This window comes from Balaenoptera acutorostrata, chromosome 10 (genome assembly GCF_949987535.1).
Source record: "Balaenoptera acutorostrata chromosome 10, mBalAcu1.1, whole genome shotgun sequence".
Taxonomy (NCBI): domain Eukaryota; kingdom Metazoa; phylum Chordata; class Mammalia; order Artiodactyla; family Balaenopteridae; genus Balaenoptera; species Balaenoptera acutorostrata.
Window position 1 is genome coordinate 41810056 of NC_080073.1, and position 26318 is coordinate 41836373.

The window sequence follows — 26318 nt, forward strand, 5'->3', positions numbered from 1 at the left end:
ATGCTGTTGATTTTCATTCCCTATAAAGTGCCATTCATCTTTTCTAGAATTTCGTACTGAAATCATGTGTCTGACCAAACACCTGCCCAGTGGAACCTTTCCTTCCCTGTATTCCCGGTCCCACTCCCACTCTTTCCGGCAGTTTTGGGCTTAGTGCCTGATGGTCTGGAGTCTAAGGTCAGGCCAAGCAACTCTTTTCCTCAAGGACACCTGTTGGTCCCTCATATAGTTGTGTGTGTGTGTGTGTGTGTGTGTGTGTTTGAGTGTGTATGTGCGTGTGTGTGTGTGTTTCTAAGGCGGGGGAAGGAATAGAGAGTAGGAATCAAGGGATTAGTGGAAGAAGCTGGGTATCAAAAAGATTTATGAGTATTTGCTATTTTAAGTAAATAGCATCAGGTGTAGTAAATGTACAAATACAGACATAGGAAAATGTGGAATACAGTGAGCCCTCCATGTCCATGGGTTACACATCCTTGAATTCAACCAACTGAGGATTGAAAATATTTGAAAACAAATTACAGAAAGTTCCAGAAAGCAAAACTTGAATTTGCAATTTACACTGTATTAGGTATGGTAAGTAGTCCAGAGATGATTTAAAATATATGGGAGGACATGCATAGATTATATGCAAATACTACGCCATTTTATATAAGGGACTGGAGCATCCTTGGATTTTGGCATCCACAGGGTGTCCTGGAACCAATCCCTGCAAATACTGAGGTACAGGGGACAACTGTACATCTATCCCTTGGCCTTATTGGCCCTCAACCTCCGGTTAACCTCTGGTCACCAGTTTATTCCCACTTTTCTCAGCCAAGCTCTTTAAAGCGTGGTCAAAGAGGGCTGCCTTCACTTCAGCAAATCAGGTGGGTGTTTGGGTCATTCTCTCTTCACCCCACTGTAGTTTGATTCTAACCTGTTCACTCCCTTGAAGTGGTTCTGGAATAGGTCAGCCCCACCTTCCCAAATGGCCAAGCTTAGTAGGGTTCACATCTCTTTTCCCTGAGCCCCTTACTATCTCTGATCCTGTGGACATGTGCTCCTTGAAGTTCTGTTTCCTCAGGTTCCATGCTGCTCCTCCTTCCTTTTTCTGCCTTTTTGAAGGTCCATGCTTTGTCCTTTAAGTGTGTTCCCCATAGTTTTCTTCTCCAGAGTTTCAATTCTGACCCACTCTCTTGATGCCAGGGAAGGGAATTAAGAGAGAACCAAATGGCTGGGTTTTAGCTGCTAATGCACAGACTCTTCCCACCAGTAAACAGGGCCCATTGGGGTCCTACCTTAGATTAGTAACTCTTCCCTGAGAAAGGATCATTTTCCTGTTTTTAGTATTTCCAATGGCTCATTGGACTCAACAGGCAAACCTGCATCAACCAGGGTGAATCTTCCCTTTCAAAGGCAGAGAGCAGACAAGAATGGCCAGCATTGACCAGTATCAATGAGATAGGCAGGCATAGCACAGGGAGATCAGCTCAGTGCTTTGTGACCATCTAGAGGATGCAAGAGAGAGGGGATATGGGGATATATGTATACGTATAGCTGATTCACTTTGTTATACAGCAGAAACTAACACAACACTGTAAAGCAGTTATACTCCAATGAAGATGTTAAAAAAAAATGAGATAGGCAGTTCTGCTGCTGCCTGCAGAAGCCTCTGAAATCTGTCAGGAAAGAAAGATTGGGACATTAATTACGGTCCCATAATCCTAGAATGAAAACTCCCTTTTTTGCTACTTTGAATTATGGCCCAGATATGTAGTCCAGCCTCACTAGTAAACTAGAAGTTTACTGAGGGAGCAACATTTGATGGTGTAGCCATATTAGTCATAACACCAGCAAGATAAAACATAATATTTGAACTGTATAAACCTTCTTGTATAAATAAGATACTTAGGTGAAATTAAAGGCCCATGAAATCCCCTTTTCTGGCTGAAATAAAAATTTCAAAATCTAACATCACTGTATCCATTAACTCATGCTAAGTGATGTCAATGTCTTACACAACAAAGGTTTGTTTCTGTGTCTCGTTCATACCTGTCATGGGTCATCAGTGGCTCTGTTGTTCATCTCTTTATTCTGAGACCCAGGCTGAACCAGCAGCCCCTGCCTGGGGCACACTGGCCTGTAGACAGAGGGGGAAATAAAAGAGAGATGGAGGTAACACACAATAACTCTTAAAGCTTCCTTCTAGGAGAGGCCATATCATTTCCATCATTTCATCGCCCAAAGCAAGTCAGGCGGCCGTAGCATCAATGAGGGGGGTCTTTGGTCCCGCATTCTTTCACCCTGACACTGAATTGAGTGTGGGGCTGTGTTTGGTGTCCCTGCTTTTACTTCCTCAGACCTCAATTTCCTTACAGTCTTCAAGGAAAGCTTGCATTCTGCGCGGTCCCCACTCTAAGCTTTTTTTCTGCCCAACACAGATTTTAACAACCATCAATTGTAATACATTTCAGCAGATTCCACTTCAGATTGTACTGAATTAGTGTTTCCTCAATTTTCTGGAAAATATTCTTGCCTGTAGTTATCCCATGTGGACTATTCCTGGAGGCTAATTCTTTACTCACTTCAAACTCACCACTGATTCCTCAAATAGACAATAGTTAACAGCATCTGTAACATCTGTTTACTCATCAAAAGCCAAGGAAAGCCACTCCAAATCATTTGTCTTATTTCTTAGTTGACTACTGATATTGTTCCCAATGTTTTCAGCTCTTTAAGCAAGAGATGTCAGTGAAAGGCTAAAGTCTTAAGTTAATTTTCTCTGGGCACATTTGGTTACAGCTACAATCAAACATGATTTCGTTAACTCAACATAGTTAAATGGCTTTTCTTGCTTGGCTAACAAATGAGCTATTTAGAAAGTTACTTTGCTTGCAGCCTTATTTCATTTTTTGTTTTGAAGGTTTTTTTGTTTTTTTTGGGTTTTTTTTGCCGTGCTGCACAACTTGTGGGATCTCAGTTCCCCCACCAAAGACTGAACCCAGGCCCACGGCAGTGAAAGTGCCAAGTCCTAACCACGGGACCTCCAGGGAAGTCCCTTGAAGAAATTCTGTTGTGATGAAATATTTCACTTTAAAATTTCTAATTTTCCTGACCATTTTTCCCCTACGAGTTTGGAATAGTGCAATGAATGCTTAGTCTGGAAATGTCAACACATGTTGTATTCTTTTAGCACAACTATAGTTTCATTGCATAATAAATACAGTGCTTTGTCATCTAATTTGATAACAAAATAATCCACAATCCACAGTGTCTTATTAGTGTGACATTCAAAATTCACTTTTCTCTTCTTTGCTTGTTTTAACATGATGAATATGCACTGGTAATAAAAATTTTAAAAAATGTGGTTTGGCTCTATGTGTATAAAGATAAACTGTTCTCTCTACTTACAACACTTTTATTTTTTATATTGAACTAGAGTTGATTTACAATGTTGTGTTAATTTCTGCTGTACAGCAAAGTGATTCAGTTATATATTCTTTTTCATATTCTTTTCCATTATGGTTTATCACAGGATACTGAATATAGTTCCCTGTGCTATACAGTAGGACCTTGTTGTTTATCCATTCTATAGATAATAGTTTGTATCTGCTAATCCCAAACTCCCAATTCATCCCTCTCCCATTCCCCTCCCCCTTGGCAACCACAAGTCTGTTCTCTATGTCTATCTACTCACAACATTTATGACAGCAAATATGTGTGGGTTTTCTACACCAAACAATTCTCTAATTCTCTGTGGACACCAACTGGGTTTCCTGCAAGTCAGTTCAATTCTGACACGAACCACTTGGAGTTAACACAGACCCCCAAGGTTAAGGGCTCAGGCCCACAAGACTGCCCTCTTTCTTCAGACGCCGATCACAAGTAGTGGGTTCCCAGGTTACCTATACTTTTGTCCAACTTGGCTGTAAACTGGGGAATCCCACGACCCCCTTCTCAGGTTTGATAATTTGCTATAATGGCTCACAGAACCCACGGAAACACTTTACTATTTACTATCTACGACCTATTTATATTAAAGGATGGTATAAAAGATAGAAAAAGAATAGCCGGATGAAGAGGTACATAGGCTAAGGTCTGGAAGGGTCTAGAGCATAGGAGCTTCTGTCCCCGTGGAGTTGGGGTGTGCCACTCTTCCAGTACATGAATGTGTTCACTAACCAAGAAGCTCTCTGAATCCTGTAGTTTAGGGTTTGTATGGAAGTTTTGTAACATAGACACAATTGACTAAGTCATTGACCATTGGTGATTATCCAGCCACTCTCCCATCCCTGGAAGTCAGGAAGCAGAGCTGAAAGTTCCAATCCTCTCATCACAGGGTTGGTTCTGGGAACAAGCTCCCATCCTGAAGCTATCTAGGGAAGCACCAAGAGTCACCTCATCAGCATACACTCAGGTCTGACTGAAACTCAGGTAGAGGGTTTATTATGAATAACAAAGGACACTCCTATCACCCCATCAGTCAGGGCTGAAGACCGGAGGTATATGTCTTATTGTATCACAACATCACAGTCTGGTACTTGAAATGCTATTGAATTATAACTGGCTGTAATTTACAATGCAACAAGCAGCAGTGGGAAGCCATGAGAGTGCCACAGACCATCTCTGTCACAACCACTGGACTCAGCCATTGTAGTGCAAAAGCAACCACTGGCAATACATATATAAATGAGTGTGGTCGTGTTCCAATAAAACTTTATTTTATTGAAAATAAAGTTTCTGAAATTCAACACTGAAGTTCGAATTTCATATAATTTTCACGTCATGAAATATTCTTATTTTGATTTTTTCCAACTATTAAAAAAAAAAAGTAAACGCTACTCTTTGCGCATGCGCCCATCCCTTGGCTGCTGCTCTTTGTCCTGGCGTAGGAACATCCCTGGCTCCTTTCATCCATTCTTGCAAGGTGGGATCTGCCTCTGTCGGATGTGCAGGACCAGTTCCTGGAAGTGCTCTAGAAGTACAACGGGGACGACTCTTCCTTCCAACGCAACAGGTGTTCTGAGGCCTGGAGCTGCCCCGGAGCAGGTATACGTCCGCCGCGGTACCCCGGACGCTCGGCCCCTGGTGCCGGGACTATCTGTTCCGCGGAGGAGTCCAAGCTGCTGCCTGCGCCTGCGCGGTGCTTCCGCGGAGTGTGGCGTTGCACGAGGGCTGGAAGGTACGCCGGTAGGCAGCTTCTCTAGCAGTGCGCGTTTAGTTTTGAGGGAAGAGCCACTACCCTGTGGTGCTGGGAGCTTCCTATCACATCACGTCAGGAGGAACGTCGTGTGTACTTAGGTCGTTGGGAAACGGACTGAGTCTGCATACTTTTTTCTCAGCTGTTAGCCATAGCGTATTCGGAATCATTTAGCCCGCCATTGTCTCCAGAAATAATTACAGGTTAGTCCTGAGTGGGAAAGAAGTGGCATGTGCTGCAGGACGTCTAGAGCAAAGTCGCAGCTCTGCTGCTGTGTGGCTGTATGACCTCGGATAAGTCCTTTACCTTCTCTGGGCTCAGCTTTGTAAGTAAAATGAGGGGTTGGGGCTTTTTCTCTCTACGACTCTCCTGCAGATTGAGTCTGACCCCAGTCATGAGGGACCAGGAGGGAGGAGACTTTTAAAATTTGTACTTGGGGTCAGTCTTTTTTCTTTGTTTTTATCCAGACAAAATCAAAGTCAGTTTTGCCCTTCAACTTGGTCTTATGAACATTTCCGTTTGTGCAGTGGGGGGTCAGAGAGGGTTCAGTGGACTTTCATTTACCCTCCATGTAGGGTTGACAGGTGTTAACATTTTGATGTGTTTTCCTCCTTGCTGCTTTTGTATGCACCTGGTGTGTGTGTATGTGTGTGATTAAATTACTTGAATGTGAGTTTTGACTACGACATTTCACTCCTAAATTCTTGAGCATGCATCCTCTAAGAATAGGGACATTCTCCCACATAATCGCAATTTTATTGTCACCCTTGAAAATGATAAGTATGTCATCTGACATTTTGTTTATAGTCATATTTTCCCGATTTTCTCTGGAATGACTAAGCCTCTTTTTTAAGGAAGTGCTCCCATTACCCATTGGCAGTCAACTCCTCCTGCTTGCCTTCCCTCACAGGCATGAGTGTCACCTCTCTGGGGGAATAACAGCACCTGTGTTGGCTGGAGTCTCTCTCTTGGCCACCTCCTCATCCATCACCACGTCGCGTCTCCTCTAGTCCATTTGGAGATGAATCCCACAGACTCTGCCTTGGAGTCCTTCAGAGACAAAAGAGTGGAGACAGTGAGTATGCGTGCAGATAGTCATCCGCTGGAACCGGCGTGAGCTTGGGGACATGGGTTGTGTGCTTTGCAGAGGAGGGCGGGTCTGTTTGCACGGGGCAGCTGGGGACGGTCCTGAGCCATGGTGAGCAAGCAGGGTGCACCCCCCAGGAAGTGTGTGGCAGGTATTCTGCAAAGATGGACGCCTGAAAGAGCGTGTGGGCGGGGGCTTTGGCGGGATGGCTGTCCACAGACTCATAGCAAGATTGTTGAGCTGATATATGTATATGTACAGATGATTCACTTTGTTATAAAGCAGAAACTAACACACCATTGTAAAGCAATTATATTCCAATAAAGATGTTAAAAAAAAAACAAAAAAAAAATTGTTGAGCTGACCACGTGGTTGAAGGCAGAGGAAAACACATTTTGTCATAGGTGATGTAAGCGAGATGGTCTGATCCTCCCCACCACTCCTTCAAACAAAGAAGCTGGGGCTGAGCCACATGTCCCCAGATCCTTTTGTCAACATAGTCGTTTACCTGGAGCAGCTGCAGGAGGCTGACGTGGGGACGAGGAGGCCCATCACAACTGAAATTCAAGCACCATTAGGGTGCAGGCAGCATCTGTGGAGGGTGTGAGGAAAAGTGGTGTGTGGGCAGCGTCCCGTGGGCCAGTCACTGTGCTGCTCACTAAGCCCTCATCCTGGCCAGCAGCCCTGTGAGGGGGGGTGTCTTATTCCCAGTTGTCTGAGGCACAGGGAGGCTAGATGGCCTGTGTTGGGTCCCACAGGAAGAGAGAGACACCCTTTCCTACCCTCTCCCAGAGCAGGCATGGCAGGGGACTCCAGGGAGGTGACTCATGGCCCCGCTCATAGCTAAAGGCCACACCACAGGGAAAACTCAAAGGATTCAGAGTCTGAAATTTAGATCAAAGATTTTCTTCTGTTAGATGTGCCAGAGATGGTTCTTTGGCCAACTTTGCTTTTCACAGGGTCTGTAAATGGGTGGCTTAGGGGAGCAGCAATCCTTGGATCTGCCTTCCCCCAGTCCTTTGGACTGTTGTGAAAAATCTGGTGCAACAATATACAGGAACCCACTCTATAAACCAAGTTCTGTAGACAAGCCAGGAAGTACTGGGTGGAGGAGAGGAAAGAGCGTGGGATTTGATATCAGAAAATGTCAAGCCCAGATTCTGACCCCTGAGAGCTGTGAGATTTAAGCCTCAGTTTCCACACTTGTAAAATGAGGCTGATGATGGTCAGTTTTCTTTGAAGGACTGTTATGTGGTGCAAATACGTCTGTGAAGGCAGTTGGTAAAGGATAAAGTCCTCTTGAAATTCAGGCTTGGTGTGGGAGCCTAAGACCAGGGAAGGGTGAGCGGCTCTTAGGAGGGAGGGTAACTTGGGATGATGTGGTCACAGCACATTTGTGAGAAACAAAAAAGCAAGATTATTTGTTGCTTAACTGAAATTCAAAATTAACTGGGCATCCTGTATTTTTTTTTCAACTTCAGGTTTTATTGCTTTCTCATTTGCTAAATCAGTCACGTTTACCATTTTAAAATTTGTTCCATTTGTACCCACAAATACATCAATTGAGATGAATCAGAGATTTCTCATGAGATTTCAGTCTTTCTCTCAAATGTCCCAAAACAGAATTATCTTGACCTGATAGGAAACTTTTTTTTGCATTAGAAAATAATTTACAGGCAAAAACAGAAACACTGTCAAATTTTCTTAAATATGCTAGCTACCTTCTCTTGGGCTTTTTACTGGTTGTTAGTTTTCTAATGCAGTAGTTTGTAGAAAAGTGGAAAAGCATGTGTTATTTTTTAAATTGAAGTATCGTTGATTCACAATATTATTAGTTTCAAGTCCATAGCATAGTGATTCAGTATTTTTTTTTTATAAATTTATTTATTTTATTTATTTATTTTTGGCTGCATTGGGTCTTCGTTGCTATGCGTGGGCTTTCTCTAGTTTTGGTGAGCAGGAGCTACTCTTCGTTGCGGTGCACAGGCTTCTCATTGCGGTGGCTTCTCTTGTCGCGGAGCATGGGCTCAAGGCGTGCAGGCTTCAGTAGTTGTGGCTCGCGGGCTCTAGAGCGCAGGCTCAGTAGTTGTGGCACACGGGCTTTGTTGCTCTGCAGCATGTGGGATCTTCCCAGACCAGGGATTGAACCCGTGTCCCCTGCATTGGCAGGCGGATTCTTAACCACTGCGCCACCAGGGAAACCCACACAAGTTTATTTTCTATATCCATGAGTCTTTTTCTATTTTGCATGTACATTCATTTGTGTTATTTTCTTTCTTTTTTTTTTTTTTTTATTTATTTATTTAATTAATTAATTTATTTATTTTTGGCTGTGCTGGGTCTTCGGTTCGTGCGAGGGCTTTCTCTAGTTGCGGCAAGTGGGGGCCACTCTTCATCGCGGTGCGGGGACCGCTCTTCATCGCGGTGCGCGGGCCTTTCACTATCGCGGCCCCTCCCGTTGCGGGGCACAGGCTCCAGACGCGCAGGCTCAGCAGCTGTGGCTCACGGGCCCAGCCGCTCCGCGGCATGTGGGATCCTCCCAGACCAGGGCTCGAACCCGTGTCCCCTGCATTAGCAGGCAGACTCTCAACCACTGCGCCACCAGGGAAGCCCTGTGTTATTTTCTAGATTCCACATATAAGTGATATCATACAGTATGTCTTTCTCTGTCTGACTTATTTCACATAGCATAATATTCTGTAGTCCATCCACGTTTCTGCAAATGTCAGGATTTCATTCTTCTTTATGGCTGAGTATTATTCCATTGTGTGTGTGTATCCATTCATCTGACTTGCACTTGATAGGCACTTGGGCTGCTTTTATTGTAAATAGTGCAAGTATGAATCATTTTTATCTTTAGGACAACTGTCTTCTTCTTCTGACAGGGGAAGAAGACCTTGCTGGATTATCAGTGTTCCAAATATACTACTTATGTGTGTGGGCTGTTGTAGCTGGATCAGCCATCACAAACTTTTGATTTTCAATAACCATTTCACTCTCAGTCACTGTAAGAGTTCATTCTCTATACGCTCCATGTTTTCATTCTGAAAATTCTGAAAGGGTTTTTTTCTGTGAATTCATCACTGTGTCTGTAAACATCCAAAAACGATGTCATTTTGCCTGAGGTTTCTGTCCCATATGTGGTAGAAGTGAATGGAGAGTCCAGACCTACTCATATCTGGTGAGTATGAGTGTGAAGAAGATATCTCTGTCCCTTCTCCTTCTCCTCTTTTCATATCTGCTGGGGTACTTTCAGCTGAGGTCTTGCTCTTGACTTGTGATGGTGTTTTTATTTGCTATTTAATGTCATTCAGGGTGAGCCCTGTCTTACTCAGCTCAGGCTGTCACAACAAAATACCATAGACTGGGTGGCTTAAATAGCAGAAATTTATTTCTCACAGTACTCGAGGCTGGGAAGTCCAGGATCAAGGTGCCGGCATGGTGGGGTTTCTGGTGCAGGCTCTCTTCCTGGCTTGCAGATGGCTGCCTTCTTGCTGTGCCCTCACATGGTGTAGAGAGAGCGCAGGTTCTCTGGTGTCTCTTCTTATAAGGCACTAATCCCATCCTGAGGACTCCGCCTCATCTAAACCTAATTACCCCACAAAGGTCCCATTTCCAAATACCATCTCACTGGGGCTTGGGCTTCAACATATGAATGTTTTGCGGGACACAGTTCATCCATAGCACCTGGTGAGGACATGGAAGAGCCAGTGACTGGTATAGACTGTGCTCCCTACGGGGTCTCCCCCAGGTGCCACCTCCTCCTCCTCCCTCCTCAGTGATGGAGGTGAGAGATTGTGGTCCACGGGCATCCTGTATTTCATCTGTCACCTATCCTTGGGGTATGTAACAGAAGATGGGCACTGGATCGCCCCAGGCAAACTCTTATTGTGACATTTTGTAGTCACAGGGGGTGAGGCCTGAGGTGTACGTTACACTGAAAAGGACAAAACATGCCTTGTGTTAAACATTTCTAGACATAATCGTACATTTGCTATTGTGAAATAGCAGAAAGTGCTAGAAACCTTGGGAGGCTCAGAGGTTGGGGGTATCTGGGGGCCTCAGGGGTATCTGGGGGCTTCGGGGGTGTGGCGAATAGCCAAGAAAACCCAGAAAACTTTCCACAGAGCAAGTCCCTTTTCCTCTTTTTATCCAGAGCCTCCAGCTAGCCATCTCTTTCAATTACCTGAAAGAAAATTTGCCTGATAAATTACTTTTGTGTGAATGGGTTGCTTCTAATTTGGAATGTGGTCCAGTTGGTTTTAAAAGTGCGTATTTGCTTTATGTGTTTTCTTGCCTGAATTTTAGAAGTTCGGCATGCTGGACAAAGCATAGGTTCTGGAGTGAATGGCACCGGGATTGTGTCCCAGCCTTGCCACTCTTTAGCTGTGTGATCTCAGACAAATTTCTGAGCCTCAATTTCCTCCCCCAGAGAAATGAGACTAATTCCACCTACACCATGAGCAATCAGTGAGGCACGGAGGAGCTCACGTTTGTCAAGAACCTAGCACAGCGCCTGAGACAAATTCAGCGCTTGGTGAATGTTTCTTCATCTCCCCCTTTTCTTCCTGGAGCCTATTTTATGTACAAATGTGTAAAAACTATTGCACAAAACAATGCAATGAGGGAAAAATTATTGTTTATTTATCCCGCTTTTGGTAGGAGCTAGTTTACATTTAAGTGGAAAGGTGATATTCTTCCCTTGATGTGCCTTGGGCAGGTTCCTCAGTGGGTTGAGGTGCGGTGTCACTGCACAGATGGCAAAGGTGGCAGAGGTGTTTCCTAAATGCCTTGTTGAGAAACACGTAGAGGAGAGGGTTGATGCAGCAGTGGGTGGTGGCGATGATTTTCATGATCTGGATACTTCTGTTCAGGTTGTAACTACTCTCACAGCCATGCAGGGAGAAGTGTTCGTTGAAAGCAGACAGGAAAAGTGCAATATTGTAGGGTCCCCACATCAGAAGGAAAACAACCATTATGGTGAAAACAAGCTTGAAAAGGTCACAGTTCCTCACGCCACACTTTAGTGTTTTCCTCATTCGCACGTAGCAAAATACGAAAAAAAACAGGGGCAAAAGAAATCCCAAAATGTTCATCTTTAAGGTCAGAAAATGCTTCCAGAATGTCTCATCAGCTGGTAGGAAGTGAGGTCTGGTAAAGAAGCACTTGTATTTCTGGCTTTCCATCTGAGGTTTGTAAAAAGCAAGTTCAGGCAAAGTGACCAGAATGGCTGTGACCCACGCCAGAGCACTTGTGAAGATGCTGCCAGCCACCATCCTGCAGGCCGAGAAAAGCCTTCTCATGCGGAAAAACTCCTGGTACCTTTGCACAGTCAGAAGGACATTGAAAAATGCCTCACTGTACAGGCCTATGGAGTAGAGTGCCACGAGAATTTTACACAGGGGGTCACGAAGAACCCCCTCACGTGAGGCCGTGTAAGCCCAGAACGGCAAGGTGAGCAAGAAACACAAGTTAGAAATTGCCAAGTTGAGGAAATAGATATTTTCCACTTGCTTGAGTCCTTTGTATTTTACCACGATAAGCACAACCAAGATGTTGTCCAGGAGGCCAGCCGTGAACACCGTGGTGTAGAGGTAGGGCACCAGCTGGGCTGAGAGCATCTTGGGCTCGTATGGGGTGCATGTCTCCATGTCGTCGTTACTCAGATTGTCTTCTATGAGGACATCATAATCATCCTCTGGTGCGGACGTGTAATTAGCCATCTTCAGGCTGCCCTGTGGAGAAATGAAAGATGATTTTTCCCTTCATACAGCTGTGCGGTCCTGGAGGAAACGGCACACAGGACTAGAGCCCAGGCAGCCATACTTGCCCTTTTCTGGTGTCTGATTTTAGCCAGAGCAGGTCTACAACTCAGAAGACTGAAAATAAACATTTCTTTAACACGCCCCTGTATCCTGAGAGCAGCTGCTATGATTCATCCCTTCATTAAGCACTTAGGTGTTTAGTAGTATGCGAGCTACCACAGGCAGACAAAAGTAAGCATTACCCTTCTTCATATAACTTCATTCTCTTGGTAGAAACAAGACTTGCCTACCTGAAGCCATGTAGGAAAAAACACAATTAAAGAGAACCAAGTACCGGGGTTTAGTTTCACAAAATTGGTGTCAGTCGCAATTTCTGTGCATTTAAAAAGTTTACTCACCCCCCGTAACAGCTTCCTGTGACTGGTGGAGAGGTCTGAGTTCTTCTCTTGAAGGATATAAATAAATGTTTGCAAAAGCGAAACCACCCTAAGCATTAACATGGACATAACTGGTTAAATACATCGAAGACTTACCACTGACCGAGTTCGTAGGCGGAGAGGGTATGGCCTCCTGACCTACCATCCGAGTTGCTGTGGGAACCGTCTGGGCCAGTTGAAAGGCTGGCTTCCTTCGGAACAGCTGGCCCCTGACCCTGAGGGGCAAGAGAAACCACTGTTTATCCCCCTGGTGGCTGTGTTCCACCAGTCACACATCTCAGGGACTAACCAAAATAAAGCAACTTGAAAGCTCCCCCAGACCCCCGGAGAGTTTCTTAAGCTGCAGAGAGAAACTGGGAAGTTGTTTTCTCCTGCTGCTTCCACCCCCACCCCGTACCCCGCCTTTGATTTCCCCGTGGCCATCCTGCTGGCTGCCCTAGATAAGGGAACTAAGTTACTGCTGCTTCTCAGTGATACTGAGGGAGGGATAGGAAAGTGCTCTGACGTGTAACTCTGAGCAGGTAGTGGCTAGCAGCAGAGGAGAGAAGTGTCACATACGATGACTGTGCGTCCAGGCCCAGGGGCCTGACGCTCCCATGTAGCATTTCATCAGCGTTAGCATATGGGGCTTCAAGAACTTGCAGTGAGAACCACTGCTTGGGTTTTCATTGTCCCTTTTGAGAGATGCTGTGTGCTTTGGCTGAGGAATGGGGCCCCAGTTGGGTCCGCTCTGGGGACAGTGGAAGCCACAGAGTGATGTCAGTTGGGAAGGGGGTGGTGCAGAGACGGACCCTCAGTACCAGTGCCTGGGGGAAATTGATGTGAGGGAACCAAGGAGTTAGGCAGGATGTTAGGAGCTGACCCTCCTCCTAGAAGGAGGGCCCAGCACAGGAAAATTCCATGCTGAGGATGCAGAGGCTCCATCAAGTCACGTGCAGAGAATGTGAGGGGAACAAGTTCAACCCCTCTTTGAGGCTGGGGTGGGGTGAGGTTTAAGGCCAGAGAGAAAGGAAGCTGAGAGTCCAGATTTGGAGTGGTGGGAGGAGGGCGTGGGGAGGAGGAAGGGGATGGGGGCGGTTTGGAAGAAAGGTAAACTGAGAAAAAGAACTTGAAATACCTGGAAAATCTGTATGAACTTCTCCTGGATCAACTGTTTGTACCTGTGATGGACTTAATTTGAGGACTAGTCTTGCATGTTGGCTTAGCGTTCATTTCGCTGGTTAAACGACATCTGTTAATGCCAAAGCTATGTTTGAGGTGGTAGTCGGTGCAGAATGTGGACCAGCCAAAATAGAAATAGAACTGAGGAAACTATTAAGGGAAAGGAAAAATAAACATTAAAAGGGCCTGGACAAATATGTGATTGAGCATTAAATTTAACTCAGAGAGAAACTCATGATGTTCCTCCGTATGGAGGGGTTGAGAGGGGTTGGTGCTGGTGGGAACCTGGCTGTGAATGTTTCCCAGCAAGGCTTGCCCACCGCCCCCCAGTATGGCTTCTGTGAGTGAGTGAGGGCCACCGTGCCCTGCTCCTTCCTCCTGGGGCTCAGCCCCCTGCGGCTGGGCTATCTGTAGCCACGCCAGTACCCCCAGAACTTTGACGGAGTAAGTGATGGTGGCTCGTGGTGCTTTATTGCCTGATACTCACTAGTCAGTCCCAGGCAGGGGACTGAGGGTCAAGTCAAACTTTGAAACTTGAAAAACCCCATGAACATACACACTGCCTTATATGGTAAGTGGAGGAAAATGGCAGCAGGCAGGTGCCTCATCTGTGTCACAGAATCATGTGAAATTTGAAGTTTCCTAAAGAAGGCACTGTTTGGTAAATTCAGGATCACCCTAACTTCCTGATATTTGTATGGCCTTCACTTTCTGAATTATTTTATTTTAGCTTGATTCCCATTCTGCTTATCCACACCCAGACCATGGGATTCCTTTTTTTTTTAAATTGAGATATAATTGACAAGTAACATTGTGTACGTTTAAGGTGTACCTTATTGATTTGATACATTTATATTGCAATATGATTGCCATGATAGTGTTAGCTAACAAAATTATCAACTTTTCTGGTGGTGGGAACAATTAAGGTCTATTCTCTTAGCAATTTTAATGTTTATAATACAGTTTTTTGTTGTCTGTAATCACTGTACTGTGTATTAGATCTCTAAGACTGTGGGATTCTTGAAAATTCTAAATTGGTAGGAAAGAATGGTTTAAAGGTCTGAAGTTGAGGCAAGAGGAAAGTTTTATTTACCATTCTAATATCTGGAACTGTAATAGGGTCATCATTATTGGTGAAACTTCACCACATGCTGTGGCTTTGGCATGTAGCTCACAAACCTTACCTTTGAGGGTCTGAGTTCCTCTTTATTACTATAATTAAATCCCAGTTTTAAAAAAAATTAAAGTATAGTTGATTTACAATATTATATTAGTTTCAGGTATATAACATAGTGATTCAGTATTTTTATAGATTACACTCCATTTAAAGTTATTACAAAATAATGGCTATATTTCCCTTTGCTGTACAATATATCCTTGTTGCTTGTTTATTTTATACATAATAGTTTGTATCTTTTAATCCTTTACCCCTGTCTTGCCCTTTCTCCCCTTTCCTCTCCCCACTGGTAACCACTAGTTTGTTCTCTACATCCGTGTGTACCTTTCTATTTTGTTAAATGCATTAGTTTGTTTCATTTTTTAGATTCCACATATAAGTGATATAGTATTTGTGATAGGATATAGTATTTGTCTTTCTCTGACTTATTTCACTAAGCATAATACTCTCTAGGTCTATCCATGTTGTTGCAAATTGCAAAATTTTATTCATTTTTATGGCTAATACTCCATTGTATGTGTACACACCACATCTTCTTTATCCATTCATCTGTTTATGGACACTTAGGTTGCTTCCACATCTTAGCTAATGTAAATAATGCTGCTATGAACATTGGAGGGCATATATCTTTTCATATTAGTGGTTTCATTTTGTTCTGATATATACCCAGGAGTGTAATTGCTGGGTCATATGAAGTTTTATTTTTAGTTTTTTGAGGAACCTCCATACTCTTTTCCACAGTGGTTGTACCAATTTACATTCCCACCAACAGTGTAGGAGGGTTCCCTTTTCTCCACATCCTCACCAACGTTAGTTTTTTGTGGCCTTTTTGATGATAGCCATTCTGACAGGTGTGAGGTGATGATAATTTTATTGTGGTTTTGATTTGCATTTCTCTGATGATTAATGATGTTGAGCAGCTTTTCATGTGCCTTGTTGGCCATCTGACGTCTTCTTTGGAAAAATGTCTATTCAAGTTCAATCCCAGTTTCAGTCTAGGAAACTGTCATGTTATAACTCTCATTCCCCCATACATGTAGATCACGCATTTATTCAATTCATTTATTCAACAAATGTTTGTAAAGTGCCTGGCATGTGCCCAGCACTGTTCCAGGTGCTGGGGACACATCAGTAGGCAAACATCCTGACCTTCATGGGACTTACATTACAGACAAAAAGAAAATAAGTAAGTAAATTGTAGGGTAGTAGGAGAAAAGTCCTGTGGAGAAAAGCAAAGCAGGGAAGGAGACTAGGAAGGGCCAGGGTGGTTTGGGGGTTCACATTTTACGTAGGATAGTCAGAGAAAGCTGTACTGACAAGATGAGCTGTGACAAGATGAAGCATCAAATGATTAGGTCCAATAATTTATACTCATTATCTCATTTTTTTCTTGTTACTAAGTTCTTATATTAGGGAGGTTGGAAAACACACTGGGCGATGACTTTATTAATAATTTTACAGGAGATGCAGAAATATTCTTCATGTTACATTGGCCCTCAGTAAAAAAAAAACAAGCAAAGGATGCGGTGCACCCGTTAGTAATTTATTGCCTTTCAGCTCCTAACCCACCCTCCCTTGCCTTGCTTTGTGATCCTTCAGCTGAACCCTATAAACATTTCTCCTTTGCCGGCCGATGTAGAAGGCTCTGAGAATCACAGGAAGAGGCAGGGGCTTCTCATTCTGGTTCCAGAATTTTGTTATTGTTTGTTTGTTTGCTTTTGCTCCTTGGGATGACCTGACAGTGCTGTGTGGAGACCGAGTGGTGCCCACCCTCCTGTGGGTCTCACTGGTACCCCTGCAGGCAGTTTCCTGCTCACCAGCCCCCAAGGGCCTCACCTCGGCAAACTTCCTGACCATCCAGTGGGTTGCAGTCACCCTCTGTAACAGGTCTGAATCTCAGCCTTGGGAGGGAGGGCCTCTTGCAGGTGTGTTCCTTCTCGGGTGCTCGGGTGCTCTGCCTCAGTCTAGAGGCCTCTTCCTACCTCTGCTTCCTACTCCCTTAGACAGTTAATCCCCTTTGACTAGTTAATAATTCTTTGTAGTAAATGCTCTTTGATCAAATTACTGGTATGATTCCTGTCTTTTGACTGGATGCTGATTGATAGATACAACATTAAATTAGTTGAGTGAAGGGATGGGAGGGTGCTAGGATGCTGAATGCTAGCGTGATGACATTTTCAGAGGTCTACCTTGTTATTGAGAAATGGGTATTCAGAACTTTAGAATTAAAATAATTTATCTATCCCTTAAAATGGCTTCATCAGATATCAGTGTTTTCAGATTATCTGTCTAACTAATTTTTATTAGCAAATACTACATTACAGAAAATTTGGTAAGTATAGGAAAAAAATCTATGATAACGATATTCCCAAATAGCAGCTATTATAATTTTTAAATAGCACTACTTTTTTTTTTAACATCTTTATTGAAGTATAATTGCTTTACAATGGTGTGTTAGTTTCTGCTGTGTAACAAAGTGAATCAGCTATACATATACAGACATCCCCATATCTCCTCCCTCTTGCATCTCCCTCCCCCCTCCCCATCCCACCCCCAACCCCAGGTGGTCACAAAGCACTGAGCTGATCTCCCTGAATAACACTACTTCTTAATGGAAAGTGTGTAAAACCTACTCTTAGAAAACAATTTTCCTCTGGATTCGTTGTTTGGTACTGAGCAGTAGATTGAAGGGGCCCATACCTACATGTTATAATTTTAGGGATTCTAAGAATGTCTCATCCTGCCCCCACATTTTCTCCCACATCCTGGCTAAGCCTAAAATGTCACCTTAGTGCTTAGTCCTCTCAGTACCTGGGCTACCTGGGAGGGCAGCAAGGGGGAAATGATACTTCCAAAAAACAATTGTATTGATGACCAACCCTGAAATACAGATTTTATATGTACTTGCTGGAAGAAAAATAGTTAACTATATCCTTAAAAACCCTTCTTCAATTCATGTCCGGTTTATTCTGCTTTGTGCTGAAAGGTGTAAAAAAAAGGGGGGGTGGACTTCACTCAAGTAGGTTTGAAAAATAGGTGGACTGAAAATATAAAGCAAGTTTCTTTACTACAGTGCTTCTCAGAACTCTTCAAGTGCTAATAAGCATTAGGATCCTAGAGAAAGTATGGAGCATTTCCCAGAATTGTTTGATCATGGAATCCCCTTTTAATTCTTATGCAGTTACTTATGGACCAAGGACTCTGCAGGCTGTATTTCGAGAAATGTTGCCTCAGACATATAAATATTGCTGTGTTGTGTGGCGGCCATGGGAATGAGCATAACTAACTGAGGGTCCCAACTTCCTCGCTCTGAAATACATCCTTGCATCCATGCTGAGGCCATGCCGGCCACGGGCTGCTCCCAGTCAATGGCCCTATTAGGGGCACTGGGACAGGCCCATTCCTGGGAGATGGACTGGTGCTTCTCCCTAACCTCACTTCCTCCTTCTCTCCTTCCCTTGTAGTCAGACCTGCATTGTGATCTGGCAGCTTTCCCAGCTTCTCCCACCTCCCTTTGCAATCTCTCTCAGAGACGTTTCCTCTAATACATTTCTTTTATGCCACGTCCCATCTTAGCGTCTATATTTTGAAGAACTTGGGCTAACACAGCCTTGGAAGGGAGACATCAGTCTCTAGAGAGTCTTGAGTCCTTTGCTTACTGGAGAATGATACGTTCGGCAGCATCTTAATACTTCTGTCACCTTCTTAACCACCGTCTACCTGTGCTCTGCTGGGATCAGTCTTTTTGGAACACATAAGACCACTTGATGTCATCGTGCCCCCGTCCCCACCATCTTCAGTCAGCGCCTCAGGTCAGGCACCTTCTCACATTTCTCATTGCCATTCTCCTTTGTGCCTCCTCTGCCCTCACCTCACCTCACTTCCTAATGTTCCTACCATCTGTTGTCCCTTGAGGATGTTCCTTCTCTCTCTCACCCCCCTCACCCTTGGGGATCAGAAGGTGACGTCCCTGGCCCCAGTGCCACTTGGTGACCGTTACTCCAATAAGATCTAATAGGTACGTATATAAGAGACTACTGTGGTCTCCAGCCACTACCCTCTATTCCACCTCATCGTTACCACTGTCTGCCTGATTGCCCCCTTCTTTTATTAAGACTAGTGTACGTGGATAAGGAGCTTCTCTTCACCCCAGTTTTCTCCATCATCCTGGTGACTTAATTGCCCATGTTGACCCCCATGCAGGGCCCAGGGCTTTCAGCTCATTTACTCAGCCTCATTGGCCTTCAGTTTCACTCCACTATCGTCCACACTCATGGTCAGATTTCAGGTTTGTTAAATTGATCCACCACTGGACTTTCACAATAAAATCGCTCACTCTTACGATCACAACGTCTACTCCTTTGGTCTCTCTCAGTCCATTCGCTCCTTCCGTAACAGTCGTTCTTCTTCATCAAGCCCTCCAGCCTCTGCCTCTCAGCCCCTCAGCCCCTCAGCCCCTCGTGTGGTTGCATCCCCCTAGTCTAGCTGAGATCTAATAGTCTATCACATAGTCATTCTCTGGTCAGTACCCTGAGCTCCCTTGACCACCAGCCTTAGATCAATCCATCAATCTACTACTCCCTGCCATTCTTTCTTTGAGAATGTATTTCTGAGAATAGCTGGTTAAAACCACTTAGCCATGAAGACAAGATCCATCATTCATTTATGGTCTCCCATCTCAACTGGCTTCCAGAGATTTTTCTAGTTTCCCTCGTAACTCTTCTGAATATCCCAAATTGTCACTTTCTCTCATTTTCCATTGGCTACTTTGAGCAATTTAAAACTCTTCCCGTCTCTTCAAATGCCCACTCCCATCACCTACATTTATGCTCAGGAGATGAGCTCACCTTCTACGTTTTTCAAACTCTCTCACCTCCCTGGTCCCCAGCTTCAAATTCTCCATTCTTCCTCTTCCACGGACAGAGTTACTCCTCTTATATTGAAGGCTGGCGTCTCCTCCTGCACTCCGGATCTCATTCTGTCTAACCTCCGTTAGTTGTTTCCATGTTTTGCTTTAGCTACAGCCTCTCTTTCTCTATTGGATTCTCCAGAATTTTAAAATGCTCAGGTATCTCCCTTAAATAAAGACTGTAAATCCACCCTTAACCTCACACATTGCTCTAACTACTTACTCTCCCACTTCCCAGGCAGCCTTCATTAGTTGTCCAGCTGCTTCACGTTGTTTACTCCCTACTGAGTCCCCTCCGGCCTGGCTTCTGTCCCCACCGTTCCCCTGAGATTGGTCTCCCAGGGTCACCAACAACATCGTGTGGTGAAATGTAATCAGTTGCTTTGCTGAGTTGGGGCAAATGCCCCATAAACGAGGTGTCCGGTATCTCCCTGCCGCCCAACTGTAAACACCAACCCCACCAACAAAATTCTGAAGTCAGCATACAAACACAGCTACATCTAGGGCTGCCCAAGTTGAAGCAGTGCTTACCCCTGTAGAATCTCAAAAACATCAGTGTGGGGCTTTCTAGTAAAGATGGCAGAGTGAAGTAGGGTCAAGGACTCTTCCTCCTCCACTGCCTCGTAAAATGACTGAAAAATGGTTTGAACAAAAATTCTAAAAATTTGCCAGAGGCGACTGAACAAGAAATAGGGTACAGTCTTGTACTACAACTTTGAAATGTGGTACATTTGAGCTGTACCTAAACCTAATCCTACTACAGATATGGTACTGAAGAAAGAAGGGAAATCATTAAGTCCTGAGAATTATTTCAGTACTCTTCAATTAGGAGACAAGGGGACTCAGAGGGTGAGTATGTATCCCTAGGAAAAGAGAGGGGAAACACCTACTGAGTAAAAGCTCCCATATTCCAGAAGGGTTTCTAGGATTTTTCATACTCTAAGACAGTGTGCTGAGTTAGGGCAATAAGACAGATTCTGTTAGAGTGGAGCATACCTTTGTATACACTGAGTGGGTTCTGGTAATAATAGTTTGTTCCTTTTTTAGGATTTTGATTCCTTATAAAAATACTTTTAATCAAATCATGATTTAATCAGCTCTGTCAGAGTTCTAATCCTATAGTTGTTAGGCCTGCCAGCTGTCACTCATGGTGGTCCATTTCCTTGTGTGTTTTGTAGTCTCAATGTGAGTTCATCTTTATTGGGGATTATTTTCTCTGCAGCAGCTTTTTCATGACCTGAAGTGGGAACACTCCCTTCCGGAGGAGTTTTGCATTTGTTTCAGCCAGGAGCACTAAGATATCAATGGCCTGAGATGAGGTTTCCTAGCCTGTTTTGGGGTCTCCAATTTTGAGGGTATCGTAAAATTGAACCTCAGATTTTCATGAGGTGCAGGTTTTGGATTCTCAGAGATTTCCCCCCTGCCACGTAGAGCCTAGGCAAAACCAGATAAGCTTACTTATTGTCATCTGCCTCTGGGCAAGTTTCTTCTGGTCCACCTTTTCCCAAGCGCTAGCTTTATGTCAGGACTTCTCAGTTCCAGATCCCCATCTCACGTAGCCTAAGGCCTTATTGTCTGCCCACAGGTTGGAGTTACACTTAGTGGCCTTTTTATGTGTGCGGCCTTTGATTTGTCTACATGAAGACAGTGATCAGAATGATAAATATCCACTGAGTAGTGTTTCAATGCATATTTGTTGAAAAACATCATTCATTTATTCATTTCCCATGTATTTAGTGTCTGCTGTCTCATAAGTCTTCCTTTTGCTCTTCGGTGTCTGCTCTCTACTTTCCTCCACCTTGATTTATGTCCGGGGAGCCTTATACTTGTAATTGCAGACTCCTCTATCCTCTGAGTTGCAGTTGCGTTTGGCCAATGGGGAGTTTTAGGCAGGAGATTGGAAAGTGAGGTCAAGGGATTTAGCTCCCTGGATCCTTCCTGGTGGGTCTCCGGGGTCACCTTCCCGGCGCGGCTGATGTGTCTCTTGACCTATGAGCAGCTTTTGTCAGACAGCAGCCCCTGCCCCCTCCCTTGCCCTGTGCTCCTTGTTCCTAGCAGCAGGAATGGCGGCCTGCTCTCACTAGCATCGGGTACTGCACTATGTCCTGTGGTTTCCCCATGCCCTGTCTAAATCTTTGTAAAGAGTCCTTTTACCAAACTTTCCTCAGTTGCCCTACTTGCGTGTGCCATTTGTGCCAGGACCCTGCAGGACACATCTCCCAAGTGCCAGGAACTTTGCCAGGTCCCTGGAGAAAATGACGAGCAAAGTAGACCCCTTTTCTGCCCTCGTGGCATTGACTTTCCGGAGGGAGATGGTCAGGTGCATGCCTGGTTATAATTCAGGGAGTCGTGTGCTGTACTGGGGGAGAACACAGGAGCTGTGGGAGCTGTCAGCAGGGGCACCTGGCCCAGCCAGAGGGACCAGGCAGGGTTTCCCGGGGTGGGAGTCTTCTAAGCCCAAAGTCTGAATGGGAGTTAGCCAAACGAGGCGTGCATAGGCCTCTTCCCCTCTCCTCCCTTTTCCTCCTAGTGTCTTTTTTTCCAGGTCCTTGAGGGACCATCTACTTGAATGTCAGAGATGGAGCAAGGGAAGGGAAAATAACACAATTCAGGGTAGAGACATTTTATTACTTACTGGCATCTGTGATTGAGTTTCTGTGGAAGAGAAAGTTGAAACCAAGAATCAGACTACCTTAGATTGCGTTCCTGGTAATCCAGAGCTCTCAGGGGCGGAGGTCTTGTTGGGGCGGCTTCCAGGAGACACGCGTGTAAGGGAGTGAGCGAGGCAGGACCGGGCAGAGGGAGGGGCCCCCACGATGTGAGTACAGCCCACACCTCAGCACAGTGTGCGGTCTCAGTCCATCCTGTGTGGAACTCTGAGGTGGTCCTTGAGCGCCATCCCACAGTGAGAGAAGGGCCCCGGCCTCTGCAGTCCCACATCAGCCAGTCACCGGCCTCATCGGCCTCAACCACCCCATGGGCAGGCAGGTCCTGGTGGCTGAGGGTGGTTCCCAGTGAGGGGGGCAGCAGCCCTATCCCCAGGACTGAAGTGGGCATCTGGGCAGAGCACTGCACAGGCTGAGGGTTCTGGTTTCCTGTACATTTCATTTACCCTGAATGACAAGAAATGGAAACTGAAATTTTCAACACCACCATGTCGTAAGACCGTGAAACCCATGTGTATGGTGTACGGAGGAAGAGTCATGTGCACAGCAAGGCCGCACTGCCCACTCACTCCACTTGACCGTTCCCTTGGCTACTCACCGTTGTCATCAGGGTGTGAACAGAAGAGTGCAAGAGGAAGTGGCTCGTCCCTCCTGCCCCCCCCCCCAACATTCCCTTCTCCTCCTCTCCTTCCCCACCTCACTGGCCGCACTCCAGCTCGTAGGGTCGGTTGTGTTGGACAGTCACTGATTGGATACTAACCGTATCTTAATTAGATAAGAATTTTTTTCTTATAAACAGTGGTAAAAGATAATAAACTAAGTAGCATCTCACTTTAAAAATAGTTCCTTTAACAGAATTAAATCATGGCAGATTTTAATTGCAGGATGGGGTTTGCCTTGGTCCTCAGCCTGGCTGCTTGCTCTGGGCCCCTCCAAGGGCCAAGGCCCATGTGAGCCTCACATTTTGGAGACTGCAGGCTGTGCTCCCTCCTGCCGAGTGCTCCCCCAGGCTGGTCCTTGAGTCTCCTCAGAGGCTCTGCAGCCATTTCCTTCCAGGCCCTGGGGCCTCCGAGGACTCTGTTTGAGGTGACTCCTGTCTCTGCCTCAGAGTCCATGGTCCCATCCCTTCCTGTCCCATAGGATTCAGCCACACTCTCTGGAAAGATCACTGGAAAGGGCACGTCCCTCTACCAGTAAACCAGGACCTTCAGACCACAAAGGCCAGTCCTGTCCCCTTGGGAGAGCCCAAAACTTGGGGACAAAAATCATGTTTTTCTGGGGGAAGGAGGAAATATGATTCTATGGTCCTTTGCCATGAGTTGGTCCAGGAAGAGACAAGGCAGGAGCTACTAAGTTATTGTGCCTTTCTGATTGCATCACAGGGTCAGGAGGTGTTTTTTCCGTTCTTATCTTGCTTGGCAGCATTAGACATCACTGACATTTCCTGTTCCTCCCAGAGCTCTCTCCTCTGCAGTTGGCTTTGCCCTGCCCACTTTCTCCTTCTCCTCCTCTCAGGCTCCTTTGCTGTCTGTGTTCCTCTGGGTTCTGTCTAGAGCCACTTGTCCACCCCCCACCGTGTTCACTTCCTATGACCCCAAATGTGGATCTCCACCCGTTTGCTCTGCTGGGTTCAAGGCCAGCACATCCAGCGTCTCTTGACACTGCCACCTGAATGTCCTCCAGGATTTCTCACTCAACCTGTCCTAAAAATTGAACCCATCATCCCACATCCTGGAGCCAGTGCTCTCCATCCCTTTGGGCTGGGGCCCAAGCCTTGACCTCCACCACTCACTTACTCCCTAAATCCAAGTCTTAATGAGTGGTTCTCCCTCATAGCTTTCAAATACATTAATTTCTCTCCACACAGAGCTCTTTACCTTGGTAGAGGCCCCGTTGTGTCCCAGAAAGAGCACTGCCAAAACCTCCGCCTAGGGTCCCTGCCTCCCTTCTGGTCTTCTTCCAGCACATCTTCCACTCGCCAGGGCCATTCAGGGTCCAAAGTATGCATTTACTCCCTGGCTTCAAAGCCCCCTCCTCCCCCACTGGTCTACACTCCTTTAGCAGGGTGTGCGAGGCCCGTACTCATTTGTCTTCTACTCACCAGCCTCCAGTCCCAATTTTTTCCACTTCCTTCTCACTTTCCCCTGTCATGAAACCACTCACCATCTGTTCCCTGAAGCCACCTCTTCTCTGTGCCTCTGTGTTTTCTCATACATTGTTTGCATTGAAATTCTTCCATTCATCCCACATATATACACTTTTCCTTGTAATTTCTCCTCATATAATAGCCCCCTCCTCCCCAGCCCCATATGCACACAAACTGGATCACTGAGAAAGATAATCTGGAACTGCTGTGTTCTAAGGTCACCTGGCCAAGGGGGCTTGGGGAGGACAGGGAACACACACTCACTAGGTCTGCACATGCTGTAGGGAAGCTGAGAGCATCTTTGGTGGGACCACTGTGGGCTTGTCCTGCATCATCAGGTGTGGAAAGGCTGTGGAAGTGGTGGAGTGACAGGAATGGGTGCCTGTGGATAGCCTGAGTCTCCTGTGGCCATGCAGAGTGTCCAGAATGTTCCGTGAGTCTGGAGTCAGCTGCAGCAGTCTGTGCGGGGCCTGATCCAGGGTCCTCCTTGTTGAGGCTGGAGGAGGGTTCTCAGCGTGGCACTGCTGACAGCTGGGGTGGATACAGTTTTGTTGTGGGGGATTGTAGGATGCTGAGCAGCACCCCTAGTCTCTTCCCAAGCTGTAACAACCAGAATGTCTCCAGACGTGGCTGGATGGCCCCTGGAGGAAAGTCATCCCCTGGTTGAGATCCACTACACTAGAAGAATCAACCATGGGAGTTAGGGGAAAGGGGAAAAATTTTTGGCAACAGAGCACCGGCAGAAAATGAATTGTATGCATCCTGAATTTAGCTGAAAAATCATGGAGTTGGATTGAACATGCTAGGAAGGATGGAATGGAACTTTGTGTTCTGAAACAAATGCAGCTCAGAATGAGGAAAAGGATGTCTGGTTATAAAATAGTTTCATTTATGCTTCTGAGCATGGGGCCTGATTTAACCCTGAGTTGTCAGAAGGCCCTCCTTGGTTTTCAGGCTTTCGCTGAGCCATCATCACTGCCAGGAGGCCAACTCTGACAGCCCAGCACTGGGCTGGGAAGCCCTCCTCGGTGCTGGAGCATGCCTCACTCTACGCTGTACAATTGTCTGTTTATTTCTCTGGCTCCTGTCTCTAGACTCTTACATCATTCTGTGAACACAGGAACTTGTGCCCCATTGTGACCCTAGCACCAGCACACTAGCTTCTCTATAAGTATTTTTGGGTATATAAATGATTAACTTAAAATGCAAATCCCCCGAATTAGTGACACTTTTCCACTGTAATCTATTATTTACCCTGTGCTGGGTGAAAAATGGGAGAGGAGGTTTTGATAGAGGAGGAAAACTATGCGGTGGGGGACAGCACTTTAAGAGGGGCAGAAGCGTTCACTTTCCAAAAGTGATATTATTTTGTGATTAATATAGATCCCTTAAAAAAGCAGTTTCCAAAAGGACAGAGAAACACTTTGGGGTCTTCCCTGGTGGTCCAGTGGGTAAGGCTCCGCGCTTCTAATGCAGGGGGCCCGGGTCGGTCCCTGGTTGGGGAACTAGATCCCGCATGCATGCTGCAGGTAAGAGTTCACATGCTGCATCCAAGGAGTCTGCATGCTGCAACTAAGAGTCTGTGTGCCACAACTAAGAGCCCGCATGCCGCAACGGAGAGCCTGCGTGCCGCAACTAAGACCCGGCACAGCCAAAATAGGTAGGTAGATAGATAGATAGATAGATAGATAGATAGATAGATAGATAGATAGATAGATAGAAAGAAAGAAAGAAAGAAAGAAACACTTTGTAGCGAAATGCCTGATGTCTTGATCACCTAGGGTTGACTGT

General features: G+C 45.4%; 1 protein-coding gene across 3 annotated transcripts; it reads right to left on the minus strand.

Moving 5' to 3' along the window:
- Positions 1-10921: 10921 nt before the first annotated feature.
- On the minus strand, positions 10922-12726 carry CCRL2 (C-C motif chemokine receptor like 2). 3 transcript variants are annotated; one of them, XM_007168857.1, is made up of 2 exons: positions 12572-12726; positions 10922-12001 (listed from the first exon to the last, which is right to left on the minus strand). In XM_007168857.1, exons 1-2 carry the CDS (start codon positions 12611-12613, stop codon positions 10943-10945), a joined length of 1101 nt encoding a protein of 366 aa, XP_007168919.1. In that variant the 5' UTR covers positions 12614-12726; the 3' UTR covers positions 10922-10942. The 3 variants fall into 3 exon arrangements, with proteins under 3 accessions (XP_007168919.1, XP_007168920.1, XP_007168921.1); XM_007168858.3 differs by having other exon boundaries at positions 12565-12640; XM_007168859.2 differs by lacking the exon at positions 12572-12726 and adding an exon at positions 12430-12459.
- Between the last annotated feature and the right edge of the window lie 13592 nt (positions 12727-26318).